The sequence below is a fragment of the Dreissena polymorpha genome, chromosome 9 (assembly GCF_020536995.1).
Source record: "Dreissena polymorpha isolate Duluth1 chromosome 9, UMN_Dpol_1.0, whole genome shotgun sequence".
Lineage (NCBI taxonomy): Eukaryota > Metazoa > Mollusca > Bivalvia > Myida > Dreissenidae > Dreissena > Dreissena polymorpha.
The window spans coordinates 54,708,455-54,725,012 of record NC_068363.1 but is presented as its reverse complement, the minus strand read 5'-3'; the positions used below and the strand labels follow the sequence as shown (position 1 = coordinate 54,725,012).

General features: G+C 33.1%; 1 protein-coding gene across 1 annotated transcript; it reads right to left on the bottom strand.

Annotated features, from left to right (window-relative positions):
- Nucleotides 1-277: 277 nt before the first annotated feature.
- LOC127846055 (uncharacterized) lies at nucleotides 278-6,874 on the bottom strand. Its single transcript, XM_052377232.1, has 4 exons — nucleotides 6,682-6,874; nucleotides 2,500-2,582; nucleotides 512-896; nucleotides 278-330 (listed from the first exon to the last, which is right to left on the bottom strand). The coding sequence occupies exons 2-4, from the start codon at nucleotides 2,539-2,541 to the stop codon at nucleotides 278-280; spliced, it is 480 nt and encodes a 159-aa protein (XP_052233192.1). The 5' UTR covers nucleotides 2,542-2,582; nucleotides 6,682-6,874.
- Between the last annotated feature and the right edge of the window lie 9,684 nt (nucleotides 6,875-16,558).

The window sequence follows — 16,558 nt, the reverse complement described above, 5'->3', positions numbered from 1 at the left end:
AAACTCCCCGCATAAAACCTGTTCTGTTGGTTGTTCTCAGCTTGCCATAATACTATATTTTTCATTACGTACGATGTTATTTCTTTCTTAGAAGGCCTTAGAACGTTTTTTAGGATCATTTTAAGCATCACATACACCTTCGCTTGTGTGTCATTAAGATTGTCGACTAGTTCTGCCTCACCGGTGTTGAAACAAACTCTCCATTCCACGTGCTTGGATTCACTTCCCTTATATCCGACCGGGGTTAAATAAGCTCCTAAAGAAACGACTTTTTCAACTACGATTGGTGGCGGCCAATGGCGATGTCTGGCAGCCCATCTTTTGAGGATGCTGGGACAATGACAAGGTAGTGATACTACATTGTCCATATGAAGTATTTTATGGATTGTCAACGGTATCGACGGCCCCGCGCGTGAATTTTGCACCATTCCGGCTTGTTTACATGCAAGTGGGAGTATTGAAAGTATTGAAATTCCTTCCACAAAAAAGTCACTACTTAATAGAACATCACCATTGCCGTTATCGTAAAGAGCCCTGTGGAGTTCATTGTAATACCCAAGAGCTTGTCTCTCTAAAAACAGTTTACAGTGTCCTGGATATGCACATGTATCCATCCTGTACACTTCCATGTCGCATGGTATGGTGCGAAGATTGGTTCCAGCTTCCACACAAAGGACTTTATTAAGCACCTGTAAAATATCCCAGTCGCTTTCTAACCGACAAGTCAGTCCCTCTGCCTTGCTACCAGCTGTGATCATAGTTAAATCAGGACGTCGTGCATTCACCAGCCTATCAAACTCCCTATACTTCTTTATCCGCCAACGTCTGATCTCCTCGCCATACCCCAGACGTGTCAATATACTGCAGATTTCCACGGACACACTTTCTGCATAATTCTGAATACAAAATAACAAAATCTCAATGTCCATTTAGGGTGTGGAATCGATTTTAAATGAACTAAAATTACAACAAAATACACTATTCGGAAGTTGTTTAAAATATAGTTTAATATAATGTTTTGTATTTTAGTACAATAAATGGAGAAAATGTCTTCTTCTCTAAGATTTAACCTAATGTGAAATTATTAAATAAAGCCAGATAAAGTTTGAGTACAAATAAATGCATTTTATCCCATCATCACGCGTGCATTGTCGAAATAAACCACTGTGGCATATATTTTCCTATATTTCGGCAATGCTGAAATATAGCTGTCACGCGCGGCGGAGGATGGTCATATTACTCGGAATCAACTGTAAAGTAATCATTTTTAGTAAAATCGAATCAGATTCAACAAAAGAAACAATTTGATACCAAGATGTAATATATTCTAAACACAATTCAACACGAAAAGCAAAAAATCATTATTTACAAATATTAAGTGCGCGTACTCATGACATCATTATTAACAAGTCAAACGACAAAATACTTTCCCGCTTAAGCTGCAGTTTTTTAGCACTTTTTTCATTATTTCTTTAAAATTAGGGACGTAAAGTTATGTGTAGAGAAAAACAGGTTATTTCCTGATCTTTTTGTAATATTTTAGGCTCGACACGAATAAAATAATAAACACATGTTTGCTAAAAATAACTTTGGGATTGTACGTGTTGTTCTATTTTAAGGAAATAATTTACGGCTTAGAAAAATTGATAGGATAAATCGAAAGCCAAGGCTCGTGGTACAGATTTTCTAAGCCTCGCAAAGTAAACTTCGCTTTATTCGGCACCGATCTAGTATTCTCAATATTTTTATTATTTGTTTGTGTTTCACTTTATATTACTTTAACTGTACTTGTAGTAGGAATACTACTAATACATGTAACGACGTATGATACGTTAACATGTATGTCTTTGTATTAATTTAAGTGTAATCGTCTTAATGGTTACTATAAACATATTAAAGTAAAACACAATGTGTAAAGACTTTTCACCAAGTGTGTGTATTTTTATTATGACAAATAAAGATTACGTTATTCTCCTTTATTATGAGAGAGGAGAATAACGCGTGTAAAAACGTGAAATGTGGGCGAAATGTATACAAGAACGTTATTCTTTATTAAAGTGGTGTAATCAAATTAGACTCAAATTAATGGTGTCATCGAATGAAACTCAAATTAATTAAACTACTATTTATGTAGCGGCGGACACTGAATTTGAAACGTAATTCCGGGTGATTTGAAAAAAATGTTATACAGTATAAATCTATTTAAATATGTTTTATAAATGAAACATCATATACAAACAACTACAAAAGTCATTTTTGAAGATTTCATTCTGTAGGGAAATTAATTCAAATTGCGTCAATTTTAAATACAAAAAGCAATATGAAGGTACTATTTGGGTGAAATTCAAGAACTGAACATTTACAAATTGTGCTCAGACTCGCCAGTGTGCGGTGACTGAACAAATAACTGTGCATGATAACTCTGTCAGTGTCTGAAATACCCGAAAGTGCTAAATGTTTAAGCTGCTTTGTCTGGAAATGCTCTCAGCCTTGTCTTACCTGAGAGTGACGACTATATAAGCTGCTCTCAGATTCTGACATGGCACGATCGGTAGTTCCTTCTGCCTTGTTCAGTCGGCTGCCTGTGTATGATTGTATTTGAAACATAAAAAATAATTATAAGGGATGCCAGGTGTCCGCCCGAAGATTCTAATACGTTAGAGATTTTATCAGATCCCTTTCTGATTCGATTAACATATTTTCTGTGTAATTCTGGTAATCTGTAATAGGTTCGCTATTCAGTCGATATGGTCTTTCATTTCATGTACTTTACACAATGATACCGCACTAAATATATGATCTTCCAGATTCATTAAGTTTATTCAAATGTGTCCTTATTTGAATATATTTACGCATGTATAATTGTAATTTAAAAGTCGAGATTTACACAATCAGCAAATGAAACATATATGGCAAACAACACGTTCATTTGCGAATTAAATGCTACGTAAGATAGATGCAATATATGCTCCGTAAGATAGATGCATATAATACTCAGTAAGATACATGCATATAATGCTCCGTAAGATGGATTCATACACATTAAATACTCTGTAAGATAGATGCATATGATACTAAATAAGATGGATGCATATAATGCTCCGTAAGATGGATTCACACACATTAAATGCTCTGTAAGATAGATGCATATAATACCCACTAAGATACATGCATATAATGTTCCGTAAGATGGATTCACACACATTTAATCCTCTGTAAGATAGATGCATATAATACTCAGAAAGATGGATGCATATAATCCTCCGTAAAATGGATCCATACACATTAAATGCTCTGTAAGATAGATGCATATAATACTCAGAAAGATAAATGCATATAATGCTCCCTAAGATGGATTCACACACATTAAATTCTCCTTATGATAGATGCATTTTATGTACCGTAAGATAATTGCATATAAATCTATGTTTTAAACAATCATATAATGTTCCGTAACATAGATGTATATCATGGATGTCATGTAAGACATCAAATGTAATCGGGTGAATGTTATATGTATAAAGTTACCATATTCGGTAGGTAAGAATACTATGAAGATGAGTACAGGTTAATGGATTTTGGCTTCAGTTTGACAGGGTGAAGTGTATTGCGTATTAAACAGTACAGTGTGTTATTTAAAGCTCGATTTCCATTGGGTAATGTATGTTATAAAGCAAAGGAGAGTTGAAGGTCGTTAATTCGTTACGTAAGTTACGGCGCTGTTAATCTACACCAACAAATCAGTCTTCATGCAGTCATAAACGGTTCAACATTAAGTGAATAAGTACCCCTTCTCATCTTCCAAGGGGGTATACTACCTTTATAGTATAGTTGTACTATAGTACTTATGGAACCCTATCACACTTCTTCGAATCATAGTATCATATAAAACATGTCTTGCTTAAAAGTTTAAATTTGGGTTTTTAACCCCAATTAATGGACCATAATTAATCTGCGATCAATTAACACTCACATGCGCTTAAGGTCTTAATTGCATAACATAACTAAAGGGACCCTATTATTTTGCGCCGAGAAAACAATGTATGGGTGTTGTATACGTACAAACATACACACAAGCGATTGCCGTCTCTCGCTATAACAATTCAAAATAGATCAGTTTTCTTAATAGTAGTACATATTTCTTATGATATCATATGTCTTTTTAAATGCAGCGAAATAATACTGCGAATTAATTCTAATTTAAGCCGAATAAAATCGCTGTGAACACGTTGATGAGCTTGAGTTTGAAACGAAGTCCATTTAGATCTTTTTCTGCTTATTTTGACATATCTCTTGACATATATTGATAGCGAATGTCTGATCCTTCTCCAACATAATGTGTACACGTAGTGCTAATAGCGGAATCTGTAACTTACTGTTTAAATCTTTCCTATTTGCAAACGCAATTTTTACTTAACAAAGCTACTCAAGTGAGTTTGTTTTATCTTGTATTCATATCAGATATTTAAAACAATATTGGCATAGGTAACCATCTTACACAATGGTTAATGTGATTTTCTGCCTTGAAAACAATTACAAATACAACATTTAGGGAAGATTTTTGCACCAATAGCGATGAAACAAAAATAAGGAAGCTATGTTTCTTTATAGTGATCTACCAAAAACCGAGTCCGTAAAGTTTCGATTTGTATATTGCAAAAGTCTACAAGGTAAATACTACAACACGCTATCATTACAATACATTACGTGTATCTGGTATTTCCCGCAAAAAAATGTTTGAAAAACATTTTTAACCCGGCGTCTACGTTAAAACAATAATACAATGCTGTAATGAAACATCAGGAAGTTATTACAATCTTTTAAGATGGTATTTTTGTATTCAAACTACATTAAGTTTAGTAGCTGACGTTGGAAGCATGAAAGCTTACATATTTTAAGAACTTCAGTAGTTTAATATTGTACCCAATAGGCCATGATCCATAACCGTTTTGTGTGTTATTCAATTACTGCACTAAATCGAAAAATTAAGTTATAATATTATACATGTACACATTTCTTGTATACACAAATATTTTTAACATAAACATATTGTTTCCAATGCTAATGTTTCTGTTTATTCAGAAGAAAAAGTTTATTGCAATAAAAGCTCCATGATTTTTGCGCTAGTTACTATTAGTGAATGTTCGCAATGGCTATCTGGGTTTATAGTTTTCATACATGTGTTCTGTCAACATGTAACAATAAAAAAAGACAAGGTCATAGAAATTCATACTTTTGTCCTACGGGAACGATAGTTAAACAAAGAGTATTGATAGTTTGGTGATCGCTATTGACAAGACTTATCAAACCTTTTTAACATCGTTTTTCTCAATTGATTTGAGATTAGCTCAATTATTATTAAAATTTATACTGTGATTAATGCATTTAGAGAACTTATGATATTTTATTAGCTAAAATAACCGAAATAAAACGGTAATTTTCATCAACATATTTATTCATTAATTGTTAGGAAAATCTGACACATGAAACTTGTCCGAAAACAATAACGAGAGTAAATGAAAAATATTTTAAATCACTAAACTGTTATTATATCTGATGATGTAACATTATATACTATACACATTTTTTGTATCGAAAACAGTTTGTTCGTGCCATGTGAATTAAAAGAATAAATAGACTTTAATATATGTTACCATACTACTCAAAAAGCGTATTTACAAATTATAATGAAGATGATGATTTCTGCCATATCTATCTAGTGTGTATGCACATTTTACAGTCGTTAATACGAGAACACGCCATAAAGACTAAAATGGCGGCTAATGTAAAAAATGCGTACTGACGCTCTTTTATTCATTCTGGGTATTATATATCAATATCGGTATAATAAGTTATTAAAACAATTTAATTTGTCAATCAATATTTCCTATTTTCCTTTAAGAACTAAACAGTGTCTTTTTGGCTTGCTCACAAAGGTGTTCTTAGTAGAAGCAAACTTTATATTTTCGGAAAACATTATTTCTAAATATTTAAAAGAGTCAGCAATATCTTTTTGCTTTCAATTTGCTGAGAACGTTCTTTTTCTTTTATATTTATCACCAAAAATCATAATCTTTGCTTTTCAAAATTTATATCAAGTTTTCATGTGAAATAATATTGATAAAATGTGTTAAGCACTGAATTTAATTAGTCTTCTTCGTTGGCAAATGCTACAGAATTATCGGCATTGATAATCACGGCTAATTTAAGATACATAGCTTAATTTTGTATCAGATATATCAAGACTTACATTGTTATTTGAAAAGAAGTAATTTACTTCAAGAAAAATAACATATGGCAGGTAAAAAAAATTTTTACCTCGGCGTACAACTCTTGCATATGGAAAATACTCTGAATATGTATTGTTAAAAAATGCATGAGTTTATTGTATCATACATATTTTTTAAGAATATTACAAATACAACTTAAGTCAATATCATAACTTATTATTCTTCTCCACAGGCCAAACCCCAGACTGGATCAACTGACTTCTAAAAATAAATAGCTTAGCAAACAACTTATCATGATAACGTTTTCCAATTTTAGCTAAAGAATGCAACATACAAATATGGTCTACCGTTGAATGGCTTTTTCTTATACCAGCCTAATTTTTGTTCAACAAATAATTGTTTTCTAAGTTTTTTCTACGTATATTAATTAACACAGATGTAAGTACTTTACCTCAGAAACTCAGTAGCGTGAAGGGTCTGCAGTTTCGGCTACCTTCAGAACTTCATTTGAGTTAATAAATATGCACTGCACAACAAATAAGCCATCATCCAGGAATAAATCCGCGAACTAATACCGAATTGAATAATATTTGGTAAAAATGCATAAGTTTATCACAAAGTACTTTATATATATATTACAGACATTGTCAATACCAGTAGCTTTTCCAGATTTCAAATATTTAACTGCATTCATAATTTCCTCAGCGGATATATTTTCATTTAGATCACAATCAATATTGAAGTTTGGGAAAGAAACATTTATTTCCTCGTTTTCGTTTCTGTTATCGTAACTTATGTTTCATTCCTTGAAAAACTCATAAAATAGTGACACGATTACGTCTGTTTAATTTTGTGTTTATTAATATTTTATTATCAGTCCTAAATACCAAAGGAGATTTAGTATAAAAGTACATTTTAAAGATTTGTGGCCGATAGCATGTCCGACTTTATATCGTTATTTCTAACCCAGTTGTGTTTGCGTTTACTAAAATAGCATTTATTTCTAGCAGTTTGACATTTTCATTCAAGCACTTATTGTTTGTAATAACTTTACCTGCCTTTCTAGTACTAGATGCGTTACGAATAATTCGAAAAGTTATGTTTGCAGAATCAAGGCATTCTCAACTGAATTCACTACTGCTTTGATACTTTTCTGGTTGTCTAAACAGTTTCATCCGTATAATTGAGCAGCGCTTCATCAATGGCAGTTATTTCAACGTTTATAACAAAATTTGCCCATTGATCTTGATCACATTTACGAACGTTTTCATTTCAACAAGATTTCATGCGTTATTTTGACTTACTTAAAACACAGCCTAAAGACATAACTGAAATGAACATCTGAAAGTAATGGGCAAAAATTATCGATACATAAGTCTGCAAATAAGGGCAAGTCACCGAAAGACGTCACAGCATAATAAGTCTAGACATCTATATATGTAAAATACTCTTGTTGGTTTCACTGATTGACTGCAAACTCTTTCTTTTCAACCGTTTTTAACAAATATAGACGAAGAAATCGCGAAGCGGCCATATCATCATTTATGACACATTCATCGTAAATGGTCGCAGATAAGGGCATTCCCTAACGATGGTTTCTCATTATATAAGCGAAAAGGCAATTGACTGGAAACTACAGGATATATACAATTTTGTGGAAATGGTGGTGAGTCTTAAGGTAATAAGTTGTTCAAAATCAGTGATAAAAAATCAATGGCCACGTACGATGCAGGGGCAACGAAACATTCTCATACAAAATCTGGTACAGGCTAAATAAGAAGGAAAACATTCATTATTGGTTAAAAATAAACTCCACATTGGTGATACTACATTCACAATGGTTTAACGTCCAATATTCCCACAGGCCCAGTTTCCGAAGTACCACCACTACGCTTCGAAAACCAGCATTAAAATGCAAGTGGGCAAACCAGAACAGAGCGCCAGGCTAAGAAGGCATCTCGAGCCAAGTTCAGCAACAGATGCCGCTTACATTTTGATACCAGCTTCTAAACATAGGACTTTGTTCAGCACGTGTAAACATTCCAGTCGCTTCCTAACCGGCAGGTCAGTTTCTCTGCCTTGCTGCCAGCTGTGATCAGAGTTACATCCGGACGTCGTGAATTCACCAGCCTATCAAACTCACTTTACTTCTCAACCCGCCAAGGTCTGATTTCCCCGCATATACCAGGCGGATCAATTTACTGCAGATCTCCACGGGAAGACTTTCGACATATTTCTGAATACACACAAAAACACAATCTTAATGTCAGTTAGATGCGGATTTGATTGTATTTGACCTATAAACATATCAAAATACACTTTTCGGAAGATTGTTGATAACAAGTTTCATATATTTTTTATTATAAGAATTGCTTTCTAATATAAGATTAAATTGTATATAAAATAAATTATTAAATAATACAAGATAGAGTTCGCGTACATATAAATGTAAACATCATTTATATCACAAAATAATTTGTATTTTTGTGTATTACTTAAACTGTATAAAATTACATGGACGTTTACATTTTGATGAGCATGGGTATAAAACTTTGTGAATTTTGATCAGTTTGTTCTTATTTTCATCAGATCTCTTATCATTATATGTTCTTCTCATAAAAACTGTGTACAATTACTACACAAAGCGATATATGTGAATATTTTTTAAAACTGTTTTCCTATTTGCAGACGCAGTGTTAACTTAACCAAGCGAATCAAATAAGTTAGTTTTACCTTTGATTAATATTATACATTAACAAAGAAATTGTGGTATTGGTAACACTCTCACGTCATGGTTAATGTGATGTGCTACACTGATAACAATGATAAATACAACATACAGGGAAGTTATTTTTTTGATGGATAGAAATGAAACAAAACAATGAAGCTATTTTTCTTAACAATTATCAAACAAATACCCAGTCAGTAAGATTCGATTTCTGTTTTGGCAAAACGTCACAAGGGAAAGATCACAACACGAATTCCTGAAATTTTATAACGTGTATCTAGTATTTCCCGCTTATACATTGTTTGAAAAACATGTCTAACCCGGCGTTAACTTTACAGCTTTCAATGCAATCTGAAGCCTCTGGAAGTTATAACTATCTTGTCTGATCAAACAAACAGTAACGAAAAGGAGATGCATGGACAAATCACATAAAGACGTTAAAGTACTACAACAGTCCCGCACCAAAGAAACCCTGCCATATACGCATATAACATTTCATCGGAAAAGAAAGTTAACATAGTTTACAAGTACGCAATATTCTTTTATACAAAAATAATAATTAACACGAGTAATATTTTGTTTTTAAGGCCTAGATTAATGTTCATTCACAAACACATGTTAATGATTACAATAGCTCCTTTTTTCTTGCGCTTGAGATAGGAGTGACTGTTCCCTGTGGCATCAGGTTCGCTATACATACATTCTCTAATGACAAAATATAACACACACAAAATGTCTTTCAAAAGATGAGGGACATTACAATTAATACGGATGTCAAACATAAACGACGGCTAAAAAAACATTGGTTTATCCATCGGTTTTAGTAACTAGAGTTCTCAAACGTTTTAGACATCATTTACAATAATTCATTGAAGATAAGCTCAATCATAACTAATATCTATACTGTGATTAATGCATTCTGATACCGCCTTATGTTTTATCAGCGAAAATGACCTACATGAAACGTTAAGTTTCGTCTACATAATTGATTCATTTATTGTTAGGCAAGTCGGACAAATTAAAATTGTCCGAAACAATAACGAGATTAAATGTAAAAAAAATATATCGCAAAAGCGATATTATAGTTAATGATGTAAAAAAATATACTATAGACATTATTTGTGTAAAAACAGTGTATTAAAGCCAAGTGCATTACCTGGCATAGTCATTATTAAATAGATTTTAATGTACTAGTATCACTTACGTCTTCACACATTTATTCACAAAAGGTATTGACTAAAATTGCTTGCATAACATCTAAAAGATAAGTTATTATTAAGGTACAATATATATTAGTCCTTCTAAGTCGTCCAATAAGACCACAATTTTACTATAAATTAATAAAGCCAGTAAATCATTTCACTTTATTAAATTGTTGGCTTAAAGATACTCCTTACGCTGATTGACTGCGTTTGTATAAACATAGCCTCGTGCTATTTTAAGAAGAAAAATCTATGTGTGTTGTTTGTTTTTCAATCCAGCAGGTATTAAATCAAGGGTTGGGATGTAAGTTCCAGCATGCAACACCATTCTGACACAATGATAATAGGAACTATCAAAGACCAAAAGTTCGTAGGTTTCTCACTTGATATATGTAAGAACAAAACTGATAAGTGCAGATTGTATGATGTTTGTGTAATAATTGGTTTTATTCCACGTTTAGTTTTCTCTGCATGAAACAGCTTTAGTATGGTCTGAAAAAGTCTACGAACAAAGTAAAATGTTCAAAGTAACCCCTAGGCTAAGGCCAATTTTGACCCTTTATGCATGATCTGAAAATAAACTAAGAAGGGCTCCACCATACGATTCATTACCATTGCGGTTTCAGAGAATAAGATTTGTCAAGTCTATAACAGTCATGTTACCCCATGGGCCGTGGGTAGTTCTAATACCGGGAGCAAGGCTTTTACATAGGTATTTTGGAAATAACAAATTGAATACATGTATTTATTAAACATACTGCTATTCACCCCCACATCGTATTGTGCTGAATACACGTTTTATTTTCTTGTCTCTTTTACAGGTATGAGTTATTTCGTGCATCCGATTAAGATTGAAAAATAAAAACGCAACATATAAAACGTTAGAAATGTTTTACTGATTTTAACATAACATTTATGTCGAGGTAGTCAATGCATCTTTTTCTGAGAGCTAGAGAGCATTCCAGATTACAGGTCCCATTCATAAAATCTCAAACGCTGTACGTAAGGTACGTACGATGCTCAAGCCGACCACGTGTTGCCCATAATACCCAGTGCTTTTTAGATTGGAATACAATACGAGCGTAGTTACTTGGGAAATATTACGTCTTATACATTCAATGAACAATGTTATAAACAGACCGAAATTAATCGAAATGTCTTAGTGTACTGTATTAAGAGGATTTGCGCAAGATTTATGTACCCAGGATATTTCAACCCTATCCATGGTAATATGATACGATGCGCATTTACCAGCCTATCAAACTCCCTTTACTTCTCAACCCGCCAACGTCTGATTTCCCCGCAAACACCAGGCGGGTCAATTTATTGCAGATCTCCACGTGCAGACTTTCAACATTATACTGAATAAACAGAAAAAATACAATCTTAATGTCAGTTAGAGATGCGGATTTGATTGTATTTAAATTGTAAACATTTCAAAATACTCTTTTCGGAATATGGTTGATAAAAAGTTTCATATAATGTTTTTTATTATAATAATTCTTTCTGATTTTATTGTATATAAAGTTATTAAATAATACAAGATAGAGTACGCGTTCATATAAATGCAAACAACATCATTTATGTCACAAAAGTGTATGTATTGTTGTGTATTACTGTACCAGTATACAATTTTATGGACGTTTACATTTTGATAAAATTGGGTATGCACTTTAGTCCATTCAGATCAGTTTCTGATAACTTTCGTCAGATCACTTATCATAATACGTCAAATCTTCTCATAAAGATTTTGTACAATTATTACACAAAGCGATATCTGTGGATATTTTTTTATTATTGTTTTCTTATTTGCAAACGCAGTGTTTACTTAATTAAGCTTATCAAAATAGTTAGTTTTACCTTCGATTAATATAAGATATTAAGAAAGAAATTTTGGTATGGATTTGACGCTCACACCATGATTAATGTGATGTGCTACCCTGATAACAATAAAGAAAATTTTTTGCTCAGTAGAAATGAAACAAAAACAAGGAAGTTATTTTTTCTTTTCAATTATCATACAAATACCCAGTCAGTAAAGTTTCGATTTCTATATTGGCAAAACGTTCCAAGAAAAAGATCACAATGCGCATTCCTAAAATTTCATTACGTGTATCTGGTATTTCCCGCTATTCATTGTTTTAAAAACATGTCTAACCTTGCGTCAAATTAACAGGTTTCAATACAATCTGAAGCTTCTGGCTGTTAATCTATCTTGTCTGATCAAACAAACAGTAACGGACGGGAGATGCATGGACAAATCACATAAAGACGTTAAAGTACTACAACAGTCCCGCACCAAAGAAACCCTGCCATATACTCATATAACATTTCATCGGAAAAGATATTTAATATAGTACGCAATATTCTTGTATACAAAAAAATTATTAACACGATTAATAATTTGTTTTAAAGGCCAATATATATGTTTATTTGCAAATATATGTTAATGATTACAAAAGCTCTTGTTTTCTTGCGCTTGAGTTTAAGGAGTGAATGTTCCATGTGGCATCAGGTTTGCTAAACATTCATTTTTGTAATGACAACATGTAACAAAAACAATAAATGTATTTAAAACGATGGAGGACATTACAATTAATACGGATGTCATACATATACGACGGTTAAAAAAGAACATTGGTTTATCCATGGGTTTTAACTAGAGTTTTCAAACGTTTTAGACATTATTTACCACAAGTTATTGAAGATATGCTCAATCATAACTAATATCTATACTGTGATACCGTCGTATGTTTTATCAGCGAAAATATTTTACATAAAACGGCAATTTTCATCTACACAATTGATTCATTTATTGTTAGGTACAATTAAACTTGTCCAAAAATGTCGTCACCACGACTTAGTGACTTGTTCCAACGACTTACTGACTCATTTCCACGACTTAGTAATTCGTACAAATGGATTATTAACTCGTTCTCCTGACTTAAAAAATCGTCGGAACGTATGTCAGTCGTAACAACGATTTCGTCAGTCATTAGATCCAGTTATTAACTGGTGGGAACGTCAAATCTAAAGGTATTTTGTGGAAAAAACTTAGTTATTTGTTAGAACCAGATAAATAACCCGTAATTATAACACGCAATCAGATAAAATACTAAATATTTAACGAATGTTTTAAAATGGCTGATACAAGGCAGCCAACATTATTTTTAGACGAAATAAAGCGAACAGATTTGTACTTTTAAATGCTTTTCAAATTTCGCGCTCAAATTTTACTTAGTCCTTCCCATGACTAACGTATTAATTCCCTAGGTTTATTTACTCGTCCGCATGACTTGATGAGTCGTGGCAACGAGTAACTAAGTTGGGGAAAGACATTAAAAGAAACAATATCTTGTCATTTGTGCCACAGTACAGACGTGAGTGTAGAAGATTTATTTTGAAAGCGCAGGAATTCTTCAATATCGTCTATCCCCTTAGAAAACGTTTTAGAGTGATTAAGGTTGTAGTGACTGAAAAGGAAACGTCCCTTTCCAGTGAAGATACGATCCTGGTTCTTTTTAGTGCCCGGCGAGAAGCATCTTGTGCACTTTACCTCAATTATAATGTCTTAATGACTAGCACAAGACGAGTTAGTAGTATATGGTTTTACGCGGATACTCCTTAGAACTTGCGCCTGAGTGTTACCACTGTACCAAGTACCATCTCAATAACATACTACGATACTTTTAGATAGCAAACACAAGTTGCCATAGACAAGCAGATATTGGGACTTCTGATGCTATTAAGGTAGTGCAACTGTAATTATTTCCCGCGTTTTTTTGTAAGATCGGTTGACGTCGGTAAATATCGTACCTGAAGTCGTGACATGTCCGTTTTGTTCGGTTTATTATTTACAAAGTATAAAGCTTTAATAAAACATGTTTTATATAATTCAATAATACCGGTAGATTGTATCGATGATATGCATAGTACAATATATTACGTCAAAATAGATTTTTCTTTAAAAATTGTGTAAAAAAAAGAACCGAAAGTAATATTTTTTCGCGACAACATAAAAATCAACAATCGTGAATCGTAACCAAGAAGACGGTTAACGAGTACAAAAGAAGTAGCAAAAAAGAAAAAGATCTGTACGTAGAGTGCAGTTACATTGACTGCCAGTTGGTAAACACTGCAGCGTATGGTAAACCTCGCACAGTCAAAGACAATGGGAAAAATGGACCTGGAAAAGTGGAATACCTGCTTTGTTGTCAACACAAAACTTGCAACAGGTAAGGTCACAGATATATGATCAGAGCGTTTATATAAAATACACATAAGGTAATCATTTATATAGACATTTAGTTCAAAAATGTAAATTACGGGCATTATTATCAATATAGTATAGTCTAACTTTGTCTATGCTATATTTACAGTAAACATCGAGATACAGTAACCAGAAGTAAATGTGTATTTTTTTTTAGATCTTGTACTTACTTTTATCTTTGCTATAGTTATATTTGTTTCTGCATTAAGCAATCGTGGACAGCATGGGTGGACCATCCCGTGTAAACAACATGCTGTGAGCCTGTCCACATTAAACCTCAAAACAATATCGGACACCAACTTAAAAATAATGGAACAGCCAGATGGTGAGGTGATAGAGCAAGTTGCGACTGAATCAGCTAGGATTGCAGCTAGCGATGCTATCTTAAATCAAATGACGTAAGATTGTATTATTTGGATTATAAACGGTAACAATAAATTTTTGCATCATTACATGGAAAACATCAAACTATAAAAATGTGTTGTTAAACCAATTATCTATGTTGACCGCCAATCTAACAAGTGTAAGTTAGGCAACGTTTGGCAGGCCTTTTTATATAAATCGTGCGGGTCAGAATGTCTGACCCATTCCCAATTCAAAATACAAGTATTTTCCCCCAATTAGCTGAAATGTGTCCCAATCCTAGAATAATAGCCAAAATAATATGTCAAAAACAACAATAATCTTCTTAAAACATCATGGTTTTGTTCTTCTATATTAAAACAAATTTCATGGCTGGTAGATCAGCAGTTCACACATTTTATGGCTTGTAGATCAGCAGTATGATTTTTAACCTATTAAAATTCCAATATATTATGTTAAGTTGCATTCTAAATGTGATATTGCATGTCAATATTTTACTAGATTGCAATGTCAACTACGTTTGCAGTTGAAGGAAGGGAACTCCCGCAGGTTACTCATATGCATCGGTGGAAGTCCAGTCTGGTAGTCAGTTCGCAACATGCGTCACGCCAACTGTTCCAATAAGTCAAGAGACTTTACAAGTTACAGGCATTTTAATGACTGATGGGACAATGACATTCATTGGATACGTTATGCAGCCAGTGTCGGGACAAGTACATTCATTAGATAAGCTGTGCAGCCAGTGTCAATATGAGTGGCTGTCGAAAGAATTATACATTGGCTTGAAAAGTTTTAAAATGTGTGCTAAGTTATTCATAATGGTCGTCGTTCTGATTTAACAATTTTTGTTTCAATCTTGGTAAATGTAAGTGCAATTTATATTTTGTACAACTGCGCTTTTATCGATTCTCTATCAATATTCAGAAAATTATATCCAAAGCAGTCCTTGAAGCAAGTTGATTTAGTTTTACAATCGCTTGGTGAAACATACAATGCACATGATACTATGGCAGGTGTGCAGCACTTAGAAAGTTGCTCCAATTTGTGAATTTGTCTTTAAAAGATCTAATGACCCACGGCTTTTCGCCATTAGCTGTGTCAAAAAATTGCTTTCAACAGTGCTAAAGCCCAGAACTGTCCAACTTTGAGCCCACTCATTTTATGAAGTGTAATGAAAAGGCCTACGCCGCTGAAAATATTGCTGGGTCAGGGCTAAAACTTGTGTATTTGACAATGCTTAATAACAGGGGTGGAGAATATGCAATACGTGATGTTTTCATTTTAAAAAATGCTGAAGGCTTGCCTAGTGTCACTTATTCTAAAAAGTATTACATGAACTTGTTCTTAAAATATGTAAGTACGTAAACGAATGATTTGAAAGAAAATTTCAATTACATGTTTTATTTCAGTACCTTCAGTAGTTTTTCAGTCATTACAGTGGTAAAATTGTGTGCATTTCTTTATTTACTTTTAAGTTACAGTGATTTCAACTAAGGTTAGAAATATGGTACTGCATAATCTCCATAATGCTCTTTATAAGTGCACAAAATTTCATCAAAGCACCCTTAGTAATTATCGTAGGATCCATTTTGTGTGATTTTTTGTTTCCATTTTTAGTAACAGTGACCTGATCAATCACATAAAGTGAAAAATGAAGGGTTGCACCTAATCTCTACATTGCCTTTTATATGCATGCCAAGTGTCACCAAATTTGCTTGAGTATTTGTAACTAACTGCAGGATATAGTGTAGAAAGCCCTGCCCAT

Excerpts from the sequence above, each read along its gene's own strand:
- LOC127846055 (XM_052377232.1), bottom strand. The coding sequence starts at position 2,541 with ATGTCAGAATCTGAGAGCAGCTTATATAGTCGTCACTCTCAG. Across the intron at positions 897-2,499 it reads TATATAGTCGTCACTCTCAG|AATTATGCAGAAAGTGTGTC; the intron begins GTAAGACAAGGC and ends TTTTGTATTCAG. Across the intron at positions 331-511 it reads TCTTTACGATAACGGCAATG|CATCCTCAAAAGATGGGCTG; the intron begins GTGATGTTCTAT and ends TCATTGTCCCAG.